The 16,179-nt window shown below is 49.2% G+C and overlaps 1 protein-coding gene across 8 annotated transcripts in view; it reads right to left on the minus strand.

The window, feature by feature from the left end:
- The window catches only part of LOC116950497 (agrin-like), a 111,688-nt gene that overhangs the window by 8,997 nt on the left and 86,512 nt on the right, over window positions 1–16,179 (minus strand). For 5 of the 8 annotated variants that reach the window (XM_032968296.2, XM_032968299.2, XM_032968298.2 and 2 more), the window contains exons 27-35: window positions 15,560–15,819; window positions 14,721–14,855; window positions 13,916–14,012; window positions 13,147–13,311; window positions 10,448–10,559; window positions 9,055–9,066; window positions 7,231–7,347; window positions 6,149–6,341; window positions 5,718–5,808 (exon numbers count right to left, since the gene is read on the minus strand). In XM_032968296.2, coding sequence (XP_032824187.2) covers window positions 5,718–5,808; window positions 6,149–6,341; window positions 7,231–7,347; window positions 9,055–9,066; window positions 10,448–10,559; window positions 13,147–13,311; window positions 13,916–14,012; window positions 14,721–14,855; window positions 15,560–15,819 — 1,182 coding nt within the window. Of the gene's footprint in view, window positions 1–5,717; window positions 5,809–6,148; window positions 6,342–7,230; window positions 7,348–9,054; window positions 9,067–10,447; window positions 10,560–13,146; window positions 13,312–13,915; window positions 14,013–14,720; window positions 14,856–15,559; window positions 15,820–16,179 lie in introns of those variants that run through there. The other 3 variants (XR_004404035.2, XM_032968297.2, XR_012946400.1) reach the window with 3 other exon arrangements.

Below are 16,179 nucleotides of genomic sequence, written 5' to 3' on the forward strand. Positions count from 1 at the left end.
CGTCATGAAACATCTCACTTCATGTCACTGTAGCACTGCATTTACAGTGAGGGAAAAAAGTATTTGATTCCCTGCTGATTTTGTACGGTTGCCCACTGACAAAGAAATGATCAGTCTACAATTTTAATGGTAGGTTTATTTGAACAGTGAGAGACAGAATAACAATAAGAAAATCCAGAAAAACGCACGTCAAAAATGTTATAAATTGATTGGCATTTTAATGAGGGAAATAAGTATTTGACCCCCTCTCAATCAGAAAGATTTCTGGCTACCAGGTGTCTTTTATACAGGTAACGAGCTGAGATTAGAAGCACACTCTTAAAGGGAGTGCTCCTAATCTCAGCTTGTTACCTGTATAAAAGACACCTGTCCACAGAAGTAATCAATCAGATTCCAAACTCTCCACCATGGCCAAGACCAAAGAGCTCTCCAAGGATGTCAGGGACAAGATTGTAGACCTACACAAGGCTGGAATGGGCTACAAGACCATTGCCAAGCAGCTTGGTGAGCAGGTGACAACATTTGGTGCGATTATTCGCAAATGGAAGAAACACAAAAGAACTGTCAATCTCCCTTGGCCTGGGGCTCCATGTAAGATCTCACCTCGTGGAGTTGCAATGATCATGAGAACTGTGAGGAATCAGCCCAGAACTACACGGGAGGATCTTGTCAATGATCTCAAGGCAGCTGGGACCATAGTCACCAAGAAAACAATTGGTAACACACTACGCCGTGAAGGACTGAAATCCTGCAGCACCCGCAAGGTCCCCCTGCTCAAGAAAGCACATATACATGCCCGTCTGAAGTTTGCCAATGAACATCTGAATGATTCAGAGGACAACTGGGTGAAAGTGTTGTGGTCATATGAGACCAAAATGGAGCTCTTTGGCATCAACTCAACTCGCTGTGTTTGAAGGAGGAGGAATGCTGCCTATGACCCCAAGAACACCATCCCCACCGTCAAACATGGAGGTGGAAACATTATGCTTTGGGGGTGTTTTTCTGCTAAGGGGACAGGACAACTTCACCGCATCAAAGGGACGATAGATGGGGCCATGTACCGTCAAATCTTGGGTGAGAACCTCCTTCCCTCAGCCAGGGCATTGAAAATGGGTCGTGGATGGGTATTCCAGCATGACAATGACCCAAAACACACGGCCAAGGCAACAAAGGAGTGGCTCAAGAAGAAGCACATTAAGGTCCTGGAGTGGCCTAGCCAGTCTCCAGACCTTAATCCCATAGAAAATCTGTGGAGGGAGCTGAAGGTTTGAGTTGCCAAACGTCAGCCTCGAAACCTTAATGACTTGGAGAAGATCTGCAAAGAGGAGTGGGACAAAATCCCTCCTGAGATGTGTACAAACCTGGTGGCCAACTACAAGAAACGTCTGACCTCTGTGATTGCCAACAAGGGTTTTGCCACCAAGTACTAAGTCATGTTTTGCAGAGGGGTCAAATACTTATTTCCCTCATTAAAATGCAAATCAATTCATAACATTTTTGACATGCGTTTTTCTGGATTTTTTTGTTGTTATTCTGTCTCTCACTGTTCAAATAAACCTACCATTAAAATTATAGACTGATCATTTCTTTGTCAGTGGGCAAACGTACAAAATCAGCAGGGGATCAAATACTTATTTCCCTCACTGTAACTCACCTTCAATTCATTCAAAATCAAAAAAGCCTTAACTGGTTGTGGTTGTTTCCAACCACAACCAGTTAAGGCTCACGCAGTCCCCCTGCCCCCTCCCTCTCCCTCCCACTTCTAGCCCCGCCCACTTCCCCCCCCCCCAGCCTCACTCTTCTCCCCCTAGCGCTCACGCAGCCCCCCTGCCCCCCCCCTCTCTTCCACTCCTGATGAAGATTGCTTGTGTTGCGATCGAAACGTCGTTAGTTGTTTTATTTTATTTCTACCTACGTGACTTTACCGAAATGACCAAAGAGTATAATCATTTTAGTTTTATGTTACAGCACTGTGAGATAGTTTGACGCGAAAAGCGTTTTATAATGTGAATATTATTATTATTATATTATGGCAGGGTTCTGTATCTATATTTTCCCGCAGGCCACGTAATAATAACACCAGTGTGTGCTGCCGGCCGCGTGACATCACACAGCATCTTGACGTCATATCGTGGCGTGTACAGAACATTATGACGTCACCATGTCATAACGTTCTGGATACGTACCCACAAATCTATACTATCCTCTTCTTTGGTTCTTTCGGTAAAGTCACGTAGAATGAGAATAAAATAATAAATTGATAAAATAAAATAACACAATAAAATTCTCACGACGTTTCGGCCACAACACAAGCGGCCTTCATCAGGTGAAGGGACGAGACTGTCTGGAGGACATCGCTGGAGCGAAAAAGCCACGCTCAGATCGCGACCTTTAAGCTGTGTGAGAAGAAACAGAGCGCCTTGACAAAGGGATTAGCATAGAATTTAGCATTGAAATAGCTGAGTGATTAGCTTGTGACTGGTCACAGAAATGGCTATGTTAAAGTCAAAGCATACACATCCACAGAGGCACCCCTTGACAAAGGAATTAGCATAGAATTTAGCATTGAAATAGCTGAGTGATTAGCTTGTGACTGGTCACAGAAATGGCTATGTTAAAGTCAAAGCCTACATATCTACAGAGGCACCTAGTGCAAATCAAACAGGAGAATTTAGCATTGAAATAACTGAGGGATTAGCTTGTGACTGGTCATAGAAATAGTTATGTTAAAGTCAAAGCATACACATCCACAGAGGCACTCCTTGACAAAGGAATTAGCATAGAATTTAGCATTGAAATAGCTGAGTGATTAGCTTGTGACTGGGCACAGAAATGGCTATGTTAAAGTCAAAGCATACACATCCACAGAGGCACTCCTTGACAAAGGAATTAGCATAGAATTTAGCATTGAAATAACTGAGTGATTAGCTTGTGACTGGTCACAGAAATGGCTATGTTAAAGTCAGAGTCTACACATCTGAGCTATTAACAGTAACTGGGTATACACTACACTATATAATGAATACTATATAGTAAACCAATAAAAAACTAAAATATAAATTACCTCAATGTTATCAATAAACTCTATATATTCTCCAATCAGCTAAGCTACCAACAATAAGTCGTTATATATCACAATGCTATATGGCGAAAAAATGGGTGGATTCTTACCCTCAACTTTAGCACCACGGATAGCTACGGGCCCCGTTCAGACGGACAAGTTCATCCATGGTCGGAACGGAGGAGGGGGAGAGAGACAGCTGCGAGGCGCTGTTATACTCCATGTTGTAAACCATACCATTAACCGTGGTGTGAGAGGTATTAAGAGTCAATGCTAAATTCTCCTGTTTGATTTGTACTAGGTGCCTCTGTGAATGTGTATGCTTTGACTTTAACATAGCCATTTCTGTGACCAGTCAAACTAATCACTCAGCTATTTCAATGCTAAATTCTATGCTAATTCCTTTGTCAAGGGGTGCCTCTGTGGATGTGTATGCTTTGACTTTAACATGGCCATTTCTGTGACCAGTCACAAGCTAATCACTCAGCTATTTCAATGCTAAATTCTATGCTAATTCCTTTGTCAAGGCGCTCTGTTTCTTCTCACACAGCTTAAAGGCCGCGGTCTGAGCTTGGCTGTGTTCGCTCCAGCGCTGTCCTCCAGACAGTCCCTTCACCTGATGAAGGCCGCTTGTGTTGTGGCCGAAACGTCGTGAGAATTTTATTGTTATTTTATTTGATCAATTTATTATTTTATTCTCATTCTACGTGACTTTACCGAAAGAACCAAAGAAGATGAATCCTTGCAGTCACGAAAGCTTTAAATCGAAACTATACTATCTTGTCTCCAGGTCTCTCATCGCTAGCTCTGGTTCGTATATATGTGGAACTTCTTTCGTACCTTACGTAACTAGCCATGCTCATCGGAGGTTGCGGGGGAAGGACAACAAACTGAACACAAAAAGCTGTTCTAAAGAAATGAGTTTTCAATTTAGATTTCAAAGTGAGTTCCTAATATCGGAAGGAGAAGCGTTCTAGACGGCCCCAGAAGTGCATCTGAAAGTGTGCGATGCGGTGACTGTCTTCGTTCGATGGCGAGTCATAAGCCGCTGTGAGGACGACCGGAGTTCGCGTGATGGTTTATGCCCCTTGACGAGCTCAGCGAGTTATCGTGGTTCACTTTGTGGCAAGCACTTTGTGTGTGATGAGTGCAACCTTACAATTCTTTATTTTTATCTCCCCGATCTGCACATGTCAACACGTCTTTCTCATATCTATATCGTTGTACTTATTGTATTATTATTATTCTCATCTCGATATCGTCGCACTAATCTGTAATATCTTTTAAGTGCCACCGGGGCAAACTGCTCGGTGGCTATCTCCAAGAGCTTTCGTGGGCCAAACTGGCGGCCCCCACGCGGTGCCACCAGTTTGACAAATCCTGCGCCGATGACGAGCCCAGAGAACGTGTGTCGCATCAGTCGAGTCACAAAGACGCGCCGAAAGATCGCCGTCCTTTTTTAACGTGGATAAAAAAAAAACGATGTCCTGTGCAGATGAGTGCATAAATGTAAATTTTGATTTAAAGCTTTCGTGACTGCAGTAATTCATATTCTTAGCTCTTTCGGTAAAGTCACGTTAAAGGGAAACAATAAAATAATAAAATATATAGAAAACAATAAAAAATTCTCACGACGTTTCGACCATAACACAAACGGTCATCGTCAGGTGTTTCCCTTTAATGTGACTTTACCGAAAGAGCTAAGAATATGCATAAATGTAGTTTGCAGTAAACATAAACACCACGAACACGTTGCACGTGACATAACACGTTGCATGTAACATGTTAGCGGGATGACGCGGTGTGTGTGTACGAGAGTGGCCTTAACGTGCACATAACCTGGCACAGGCGCCGTGGTGATGTCACCGCCGCTTAGTGGCGAATGGCGGTTGTTATTGTTGTTGTACGAGAGTGCACATATTTGTATTCAGTCGCAAGCAAAACTGGAGTTTGGAGATACTCACGGCTCTAGATTTGAAGCTTTCGTGACTGCAAGGATCCATACTCTTTGGTTCTATTCGGTAAAGTCACGTAGGTAAAAAATAAAACAACAAAAATCACGACGTTTCGGCCACAACACAAGTAGCCTTCTTCAGGTGAAGGAACAGAACTGTCGGGACGACAGAGCTTCAATGAACACTGCTAAGATTCGTAGCGTCTTTTCTCTCACTTCTCTCACCCAGCTTAAAAGACGCTACAAATCTTAGCGTTCATTGAAGCTCTGTCGTCCCGACAGTTCTGTTCCTTCACCTGAAGAAGGCTACTTGTGTTGTGGCCGAAACGTCGTGATTTTTGTTGTTTTATTTTTTACCTACGTGACTTTACCGAATAGAACCAAAGAGTATACTCACGGCTGTAAATTAAGATTCAACATTCCCCATGACAGGGACATGTACACCCTTAACATGAAAGTGCTGTATAACAATTAGTATGTAGATGCTACAATGACAGTAAATTCTTCATGATTTTCAACCAGCGTAAATTCCTCTCAAGCCGCCGTAGAATTTGTAACAGGGGCTCAGCAAAACCACGGTGGGAACACAGCCGGAACCGGTGCCGACAATCGCCCAAGGTCTGCGGTCCGATACTGGGATGTTTGGCCAATTCTATTCACGAGTGTTTATCGGTAGTGTGGGACGTGTTGAGACGGTTATACCTTTTGGCGTTGGTGCTTTGATATTCGATGAAGGTTTTCCCATTGAAAGCCACGGCCTCGTCCAAAGCTACTGCAGCGCGATCGGTGGGGGCTGCAACATAGACAAAGATCCCCCATATAGCCTTTAACAGACTGTTGGGGCAAGTGCAGTTAGCGAGTGCCTGAAGGCCAGGCACGGCACATGTTGGGGTGGGTGGCCAGCACCACGCGCGGCTGTCTTTGTATGTCTACCCAATGGTGATGTTCACACATTGCGCCAGATAATTAATAGATAGGAAGGCAAAAAGAGAGACAGTCAGACATATTAACGGATCAACAGACAAACGTATAGACAGACAGACAAACAAGAAGAGAGACAGATAGTACACTCACACACAGACAGAGAGGGAAGGCAAATAGATGGACAGTTCCGGACGGACAGAGGGCTTCACCTGTCTCGCATCTCCTGCCGGAGAAGCCGCGGGGGCAGCTGCAGTCGTAGCGGAAGCGGTCGGGCACACACGTCCCTCCGTTCTGGCAATATTTATGGCCGGAGGTGCACGGGTGTTCCCTGAACGTGGTGACATCCAGCAAGAAGCGCGAGCTCACCACGTCCAACAGCACGTTAAAACCGCTCACCGAGAACTGCGTGGTCAGGGGAGGCCGGGAGAAACATTCAGACCCGCGAGAGCGTTCGTGGTTTCAAACAAGCCCATCTTCGGGCTTTCGCGTGCCACGCTCCGATGCCACGCACGTGCCCGCCGTGAGAAAGCGATCGTTTACGATGACGGACGCAAACTGCGCGTGGAAAACGGAGCTGCTAACGTGACGCTTAAGATAACGGGAGCAGACGGAACTCGCGTATAAGTGAAGCGGGCGGCATTGACGAGTCGGCGCCGAGTGAGACGGAGAACAATCGACGGCAAGTTCCACAATTTTCGGACGCACATTTCGGACGCTTAAAAAGTGACGCGCGGTCGTTATCATGGTTAGCGTGACCACGTTCGGAGCACGAAGCGCCGGTGGCTTCGGTTGCACGTGGCCTGTAATCCAGCGCTGTAGAGGTGGTGCGGGAGGGTTGGCGGATCGCACACACATTTGTGAAACCCCCAAACCCGCTGGGCTGCGAGGTAACAGTCTCCTGGCTTGGCACGGTATGATAGCAGTACAGCAAGTGGATTGATTTCTATCTGTATTCCATCTGTACGGGGAGGGAGTGTTGGCACCTCGCAATTGTTTTTTGGCGTGGGTTTTTTTTCCCCCGGGTACTCCACTTTCCTCCCACGTCTATAAACGGCCATGAATGGAGTTGGCGGAACATTCCAACGTAGGGCCACAGAGCTTGGGCAATTGTTTGGCGCCGGTACTGGCCGCCTTCCCGCCGGACTGCGGTTTCTCCATGACGAAGACAGCGCGTGTGACGAAACTGCGTATCTGTCCGTTGATTTCTTTATTGTCATATTTATTTATTCTTGGGCCGCAGCAGGTGGACGCATGCGCCCTGACATAGAAGGGGCAGGGCCAAGGTGGACACCTTCTGGATGGCCCCGTCCAGGCCGGAGGTGATGGCGGCGGCTCGTGCGGTGCGGGTGTAGTCCGGAACGCCGCCCAGGAAAAGCGCCCCCCGCAGGTCCAGGCTCAGATGGTTCCCCTGGAGAGGCAAAGCACGGGCGGTCGGGCGAGTGAGCGAGTGAATGGGTGACTCAATGAGTGAGTGAGCGAGCGAATGGGTGAGCCAATGAGTGAGTGAGCGAGCGAATGGGTGAGCCAGTGAGCGTGTGAGCGTGTGAGCGAGTAAATGAGTGAGTCAGTGAGTGTGTGAGTGAGCGAATGGGTGAGTCAATGAGTAAGTGAGCGAGTGAATGGGTGAGTCAATGAGTGAGCGAGCGAGTGAATGGGTGAGTCAATGAGTGAGTGAGCGAGTGAATGGGTGAGTCAATGAGTGAGCGAGTGAATTGGTGAGTCAGTGAGTGAGCGAGCGAGTGAATGGGTGAGTCAATGAGTGAGCGAGTGAATGGGTGAGTCAATGAGTGAGCGAGTGAATGGGTGAGTCAATGAGTGAGTGAGCGAGTGAATGGGTGAGTCAATAAGTGAGTGAGCGAACGGGTGAGTCAATGAGTGAGTGAGCGAGTGAATGGGTGAGTCAATGAGTGAGTGAGCGAGTAAATGGGTGAGTCAATGAGTGAGTGAGCGAGTGAATGGGTGAGTCAATGAGTGAGTAAGCGAGTAAATGGGTGAGTCAATGAGTGAGTGAGTGAGCGAGTGAACGAGCGAATGGGTGAGCCAATGAGTGAGTGGTTGGGTGAGTGAGCGAACGAGTGGGTGATTCCGTGAGTGGGTGGGTGAGTGAGAAAGTGAGTGAACGTGTGAGTGAGTGGGCAAGCAAGTGGGTGAGTGAGTGAGCGAACGAGTGGGTGATTCAGTGAGTGGGTGGGTGAGCGAGCAGGTGAGTGAACGTGTGAGTGAGTGGGCAAGCAAGTGGGTGAGTGAGTGAGGGAACGAGTGGGTGATTCAGTGAGTGGGTGGGTGAGCGAGCAGGTGAGTGAACGTGTGAGTGAGTGAGTGGGCAAGCAAGTGGGTGAGTGAGTGAGTGAACGAGTGGGTGATTCAGTGAGTAGGTGGGTGAGCGAGCTGGTGAGTGCATGTGTGAGTGAGTGGGCAAGCAAGTGGGTGAGTGAGTGAACGAGTGGGTGATTCAGTGAGTGGGTGGGTGAGCGAGCAGGTGAGTGCACGTGTGAGTGAGTGGGCAAGCAAGTGGGTGAGTGAGTGAGCGAACGAGTGGGTGATTCAGTGAGTGGGTGGGTGAGCGAGCAGGTGAGTGAACGTGTGAGTGAGTGGGCAAGCAAGTGGGTGAGTGAGTGAGTGAACGAGTGGGTGATTCAGTGAGTGGGTGGGTGAGCGAGCAGGTGAGTGCACGTGTGAGTGAGTGGGCAAGCAAGTGGGTGAGTGAGTGAGCGAACGAGTGGGTGATTCAGTGAGTGGGTGGGTGAGCGAGCAGGTGAGTAAGCGAGCTCAATAAACTCAGAATCACTTTTTGGGCAAGTCAAAAAAGTGCTTATCAATAGCGAGACTCATCCCCACCATAGGAAAGTCGAATTTCCACCACTGGCTCTGCAGGGTTGCAAACAGGAGAAAGGCACCACTTCCAACAATACTCATTTGAGTAGGAAATTACTGGTTTGTTTTTACTCTTGCAAATATACACAATACGTGATCAATACTGTACGTATTTTGACTGTACGATTATGAATATCAGCCATTAAACACAATTTTGTGTGTATCCCGGACTCTTATCAAATAAACCCCGCAAAGCATCTCGAGACAACTTCACAGCGCAGCGGCACATCGAGCAAGTTACCTTTCGCGATTTCTCAAATCCAAGGCGGGCGTTGAACGAGACAATCGGTACGGCAACGTTAAGTGAACATTCGTTTCTGCCCCAGTGTGTGGGCGTCAAGACCGTCCGTCGTGTCAATTAGTGGAGGCTTCAACGGCCATACGCAATTTTTGTGCTTTTATCTCCATATATATAAAAAAGGCAAAGTTGTGAATGTGTGTGTCTGTTCAAAATGTTTAGTGTACTTCCCGACATGCAACAAACTGAAAATTTGCCATGTGGGTACTTTCCAGACTGTACACCATGCAAACATTATAAAAATACACTTTTTTTTTGGGGGGGGGGGGGGGAGCTCAATAATGCATAATGTTTTTGCACGGCAAGTGAGCTGTGACGTCAAATCTGTCACGTGACCCGCGCATGTGGAAGCGTAACGCATTGTAGTGTAGTGGTTAGCGCGTTGCGCTACGAACCCGGCGACCCGAGTTCGATTCCCGCTCACGGCCAACACCGGTGACGATTATTACAACCGGTCCTGGGCCTCCCCTAGGTCGACTCGGCCTCAAACGAGTAACTGGTCTGCTGTGTCAACATTGCCACTGGGGGGACAAAGGCGGCCGGGCGTGGTGAATCCAAGTCCCGGGCGAAGCCGGGTAGTCCAGCTAGTCAAAAATAAAAGCATGTTTTGGCTGTGAGTTAGTTGGGCAATTCTTATTTTTTTTATTTGCATGCTGCAGGGTACTGTACCAACCCTTAACACTGAAGTTCATACGCATGGGCCAGCAATCTAGTTGCTACTCTGTCATCCACAGGTAAGTTCCCTAGTGCTGTAGTAGGTGGGGAAGACTCACAGGTATGACCTCGGGGAGATCCACCAACCCTGCACGCTGCATTATTTTTTAATCATTCGAAATTTTGCATCACCAAAGCGCCCAATGAGTTTTCAGACCCCGCAGCAATGATTTTCACAAAAAGCATTATCAAATCGATTTTTCAAATATATTATTTCATTAGCATTTTCCGGTGAGGGTCTACCAGACTTGTCTTATCCACACTGTGTTCATCCACCACACTGCAGGTCAGAACAAACTCACTCGCCCTCTCACCTGGTCACTCGTCCACTCACTCACACGCGCGTGTCTGTGACGAGCGGTAGCGTCGTGGTTACCGCACTGCAGGTACAAACCCCGTGGCCCGAGTTCGATTCCCGCTCGCGGCCAAAACCAGTGACGATTACCTAAACCGCTCCTGGGCCTCTCGAAGGTTGACTCAGCCTCAAATTGGTACCTGCTGCAGTGTCTAAACATCAGCACTGGGGAGACAAAGGCCACACGGGGGACCTTTGCCTCTGTGCAAGCATGTGTGCCCCTGTGTGCGCGTGCATGCGTCAACATCGGACGACAGGTGTCCTTACGGGAGCCTCCCCCAGGACCTTGGAGTCACTGTTGATCTTCATGAAGCCCTTCCGCCCAGTCCGCGACACCGTCACCGTGTGCCAGAGGTTCAGCACCAGGGGCTTCGTGGACCTGGCCCCGCCGCGGACGACAACGGCAGCGGTCGCATTACACGTCAACAACTCTCCCGACCCCGATGGGTTGACCCGAGCGGTGTCATCATCATGGGCTGTCCCTCACAGTCGAGGATGATTGTCTTCTAGTAGAAAAGTAGGACTTTCTGTGGGTCCGAAGATGGCTGAAGAGATCGATCTGGGATTGACAGCTCGGGCACATGTGTCCAGAAAGAGTGGGTTGAGAAATATATATACTCGCCTTTTGCCCGTCCAAGGACAGGTGTATTTCAGTAAATCTGAAACTTGCAAGCGTAAATCAGACCCATTCCAGAATTGAAGCTTTCGTGACTGCAATGATCCATACTCTTTGGTTCTATTCGGTAAAGTCACGTAGGTAAAAAATAAAACAACAAAAATCACGACGTTTCGGCCACCACACAAGTGGCCTTCATCAGGTGAAGGGGACCGTACTGTCACGAAGACAGCGTTGGAGTGAAGACAGTCCAGCCCAGGTCGCGTCCTTTTAAGCTGTGTGGGAGGAAACAAAACGCTTTGACAAAGGAATTAGCATAAAATGACTGAAAAGCACAAGAGGACCGGCACGGAGGGGGGGAGGGGGTGTGAAGTAGAACGTAGAGGACCGGCACGGGGGGGGGGGGAGTTTACAAACATTAAACTAATTTTCAATGGTATATACCAAACTTTCATAGATGCTTATTTCACTTCACACCTACATTTGTAAACTCCACCCCCCCCCCCCGTGCCGGTCCTCTACGTTCCACTTCACACCCCCTCCCCCCCTCCGTGCCGGTCCTCTTGTGCATCACGGTCATTTTATGCTAATTCCTTTGTCAAAGCGTTTTGTTTCCTCCCACACAGCTTAAAAGGACGCGACCTGGGCTGGACTGTCTTCACTCCAACGCTGTCCTCATGACAGTACGGTCCCCTTCACCTGATGAAGGCCACTTGTGTTGTGGCCGAAACGTCGTGATTTTTGTTGTTTTATTTTTTACCTACGTGACTTTACCGAATAGAACCAAAGAGCATGTAAAAAAGACCGCGACGTGATATTCATTGCATTAATTCGTTGTGCAATTTGTAAGGCCGCGGTGACAGAGACTTATTTAATTTAAAGGTTATAATCCCTTGTTCATCATGACGTCATTTTACTTCTATGTCTCAACAGCGTTACGGAGATCGCGTGACGTGAGAGTTCTGCCTTTGTAGTGAGGGTTGCAAGTTCACGCTGAGGAGGGGGGGAGAGGTGCCGCGCCTCGCCCCCCCCCCATGTGGAGTGACGTCACCCGCTAATGAATATTAATGGTGGGGCGGTGTCCATTTGGAAGACGTCATCTGTTCATGATTATTAATGTGGGGGGCTGTTCGATGCGGAGTGACGTCACCTGCTCATGATTATTAATGGAGGGGGGGAGGTGCTACATGTTTAGTGACGTCACCCGCTCACGATTATTAATGAAGGGGTGTCCATGTGGAGGACGTAACCTGTTTGTGATTATTAATGAGGGGGGCTGGCCGACGTGCAGTGACGTCACGCACGGGACACACAGACATTCTTGGCTCATTATAGTCGTAAATTGTTTACATTGTAGGAGCACGAGAGATGGTGGCAACAGCAGCGGCGGGGATGGCACAGGGAGGCCCTCATCCTTCAGTAGACTGATCATGGCTGCTGGCAACGACAATGACGATGCCGAATGATAAGAAATCGTTCGTTTTTTTGTCGCAAGTGCAGATTTATTTCGGGCGAGATGGCTTAGCGGACAACACCGGAGTCTAATGGCAACATCGCGTTGCTCGTGTGGCTATCGCGACGCGAGTTGTTCACTTGAGGCTCAGTGGGGGCGGAGACGAGGGCTCGGCGGATATTGGGACCGCGAGTAACTTCTGTGTCAAACTTCCGAGCAACAAGACGGGGGCTTGGTGTGACTCACCCAAAAGGTACTGAGCATCATTGTCATCATCATCATCGACATCATCCATTTTTATTCATCAAGCACAATCATCATGAACACTGCGTGCATGTTATTTTTTTACTACGCTCATGTACCCAGGAAAGCCTCATTGACTCTTTTTCATGAGGCTCCTGCCAAGTGTTCAAAGTCGTGGGGCGACGATTGCACCGATGAATCCCAATTGAGTACTTCACCGGAACAATTATTTGCCAAATCTGGAAAATTTGTACCGTAACGCCGGCGCACGATGGCTTGTTCTTTTGTCCGACGCCACGCGACCTTTCAACATCCATCGTGAAATGGACGGAGCGTGGTATGTTTGCGGTAAAAGCACGTGGACAATAATAACCAGGTCAGCCGCTGAGAATCGAACTGCGAACCTCCGCAATGAGGGGCAACGCGCCATGGCTGGGCTACCACTGGGCCACCGCGAGGCCATTATTGGGCCATGGCTGGGCCTTGGCTGGGCCAGCGCTGGGCCAAAGCTGGGCCGCTACTGGGCCACTATTGGACCACAGCTGAGCCACTACTGGGCCACAGCTGAGCTACAGCTGGGCCACTACTGGGCCACACCTGGTCGGCGGCTGGGCCACGGCTGGGCCGCCGCTAGCCTACCGCTGCCCTCCTCACCTTATGATTGCAGCACCCTTGCCCAGGTCATAGCGGAACTCCAAAGACCCCTTGGTTATCGCCAAGGAGATGAAATCCCCTCGGCCGTCTGACTTCTGCCCGTTGTAGAAAATCATCCCGTCGGACTTCTCCATCAGGAACACGACCTCCACTGTGATGTGGTTTCTAAAATGTCAACAAAATCGCAGCCAAATATAAATTAACACCGACACAACCTACTCTCGCAGGTGCATTGCACATATATTTTGTGCACTTCCCAAAGCTAATTATTCAAATGTAAGATGAAAAATATAGGCTTTTTATATTACCTGACTTGGCTCTACCTGAGAAAAATCTTAAATATCACTTGGTTTGATTGACATTCTTTTGGAAGGGCATATAAAAGATTCATCTTCTTTGGTTGTTTCGGTAAAGTCACGTGACTTTACCGAAAGAACCAAAGAAGATGAATCATTGCAGTCACGAAAGCTTTAAATCGAAACATATAAAAGATGTGGGTAAAAGAGACTCAAAAGAAGGAACTTCAGAAGTAGTTCTGTAATGTCTCCTTCCACCACGACTGTCGTCCAACATGGAGGGATTTGCGCTGCTCTTCGAGAGCCAAGAAAGTCTCCATCTCGACGGCGATTGAGATAACAAAAATTGCCAACAAGAATGAAATTCACTTCACTATGGTACAGTAGGAGGGGGTGCATTTAGTGTCCACGAGGAGGGGTGGGGGGGGGGTGGGCGATGAGGGGGGAGGGGGGGGCGAGGGGGGGGGTCTCACTTGGCGTTGGGCGCGAGCAGGTCCAGGCTCTTTATCTCAATGTATGACGTGAGGCCGTTGAAGTAAGGGATGAACGAGGGTCCCCTCAGGATCATCTCTGAACCACCACACCGCCACGCGGGTCAGGACAGCCACGACGTAGGACGGACGCAAACGTACACCACCGGCCGTCACGTTATTTTGCTCATTCACCCTTCCGTCCATTCAATCATTCATTCTTGTGCGTACTTTAATCTGTGTGGTGGGTCGCGTTCGCTCGTTTGTTACGTACGTCTCTTGTCGTTCAATCGCGGATGCTGTTTCTGTCATATTATTCCGGTTCTGAGATCTCTGTTGTTTTGACTACTCAAGATTATTTTACGACGGAGTGGCAGCCAAAGTCATGAGATCAGCTCGTGTGCAGGAGCCAAACGAATTGCTACATCGCGAGACCGTGAAAGATGGCAGTCCTCCATACATTAAGATGTTATTGGCCAATAATTTGAGTGTTCACATGCGGGAGGAAACCGAAGCGCCTGAAGAAAACCCATGCATGTGCGAGGGGGCAACACTCTATCCCATATGGACTGAACAGGCGAGGTCCACATTTGCTGCGCCGGCTTCTGCTGGCGAGCCAGGGCACGTACGGGCTTGCTCCCAACGCCCACTGGGGAGGCGATGTCCTCAACGGCTGCGCACGTGCGCGATCCGCCAACCCTCGCTGCTGGATTAAGGGCTGGCCACGTGCGGTGTACGCCACCGCCGCCCGGCAGATGCGCGACGCAAATTTGAAATCGTATTGGGTGGCAGCGCCCGCGCGACGCACTTTTCTCGCAGTTGGCACCCACGCGGTTGAACGGGCACTCGCACTTGTAGCTGTCATCAGGCAGCACGAGGCACTTGGAGTCCCCCTTGCAGGGGTTGGGCTTGCACGGCTGCAGCCGGCCAGTGCACGTGGCTCCTGAGAGAGAGAGGGGGAAACGAGCGGTGCCATCGAACCAACAGACAGTCGATGTATAAACAGGAACAACAACAACAAGAACGGACGCGGGCCTACGCAGGGACTCCCTGCACTCAAACGAGTGGCCGAAGGTGCCGGAGCTGGCGGTGGAAATTTCCCTGTTCCTATTGCGATGGTCGGTCGAGCGTTTATAGTTTTATTCTTATTCTTGGTTCTTTCGGTAAAGTCACGCATTTGTTATATTTCGTATTTGTTGTGCAAATCGTCGTCATCGTCGTTATCGTTCGTGCAAATGGAATCTTTCACAAACGCTGAGGAACCACGAACAAAGCGGGAAGTCAGCAGCAACAGCCACGTGGTTGAGCCGGCACTAACAATTGCCCAAGCTCTGTGGTCCTCTATATATCAAGATGTTTTCTTCCACTCAATTAGTGTTTATGTGTGTGGTTCATCCGGATGTGGTTCATCCCCACATCTCACCAGTGAGTGCTGGAAGGCGAGTTGGGGTTCAGGGTTAAGGGGGTTAAGGCAGGGGTCGGCAACCTGCAGCTCCGGAGCCGGATGTGACTCTTTGTGACTCTTTGTTCTATTTTACCAAATAAAGAAAAGGCTTTTATTGTTATTTTGGTTGCCGACCCCCTGGTTTAAGGGGTCTGGGTTCACGCCTCCTTCCCCCCCACCCCCCCACCCCCCAAACGTCTCACCGGTGTAGCCCGGTTCGCAGATGCATTGGAAGGGCTCGTACTCGTGCGACTCGCACATGCCAAAGTTGCTGCAGGGGTTCGGGACGCACGGGTCGGATCTGCACCCCACGACGCAGGTGCCGTACAGGACGCCGGGGCTTGTGAGGCCCTTGGCCGGCAAGCGGCCCGGCGGCCACGCCAGCGAGAACTTGAAGTCGTTGAGGCTCAGGTGGTTGATGCAGCCGATAAAGCTCCGCGTAGCGGTTGTCTGATCGACGATCCTGCAAGGTTGGGGGGGGGGGGGGGTGGTGGTGCAGGGCGAGAACATTGTTGTTAACTGTCCCCCTGCCCACGCTGATGGGTTCTGATTATGCCGATTGGCATAGTGGGTTTGGGAGCGGCGGTGTATTTACTTAATCCATAAGAGGATTTTGGGTTGTATCACATAAATGTCAGTAGACCCTGCACCATACGACACAGCCAATTAGTAAGGTTTGTCACGTGAACAAAACGTGCCAATTTGTTACTCGTACTGCAAACTGGTGTGCAGAACGTGGCTGCCTGTAATCCAGCCCTGTGGAGGCAGCAGTAGCGAGGGTTAGTGGATCACCGCCACACACAGCTGATGTTGTTGTGAAACT

This window comes from Petromyzon marinus, chromosome 39, assembly GCF_048934315.1.
Source record: "Petromyzon marinus isolate PM22_M1 ecotype Great Lakes invasive population chromosome 39, UKy_Petmar_22M1.pri1.0, whole genome shotgun sequence".
In the NCBI taxonomy this organism is placed as follows: Eukaryota; Metazoa; Chordata; class Hyperoartia; order Petromyzontiformes; family Petromyzontidae; genus Petromyzon; species Petromyzon marinus.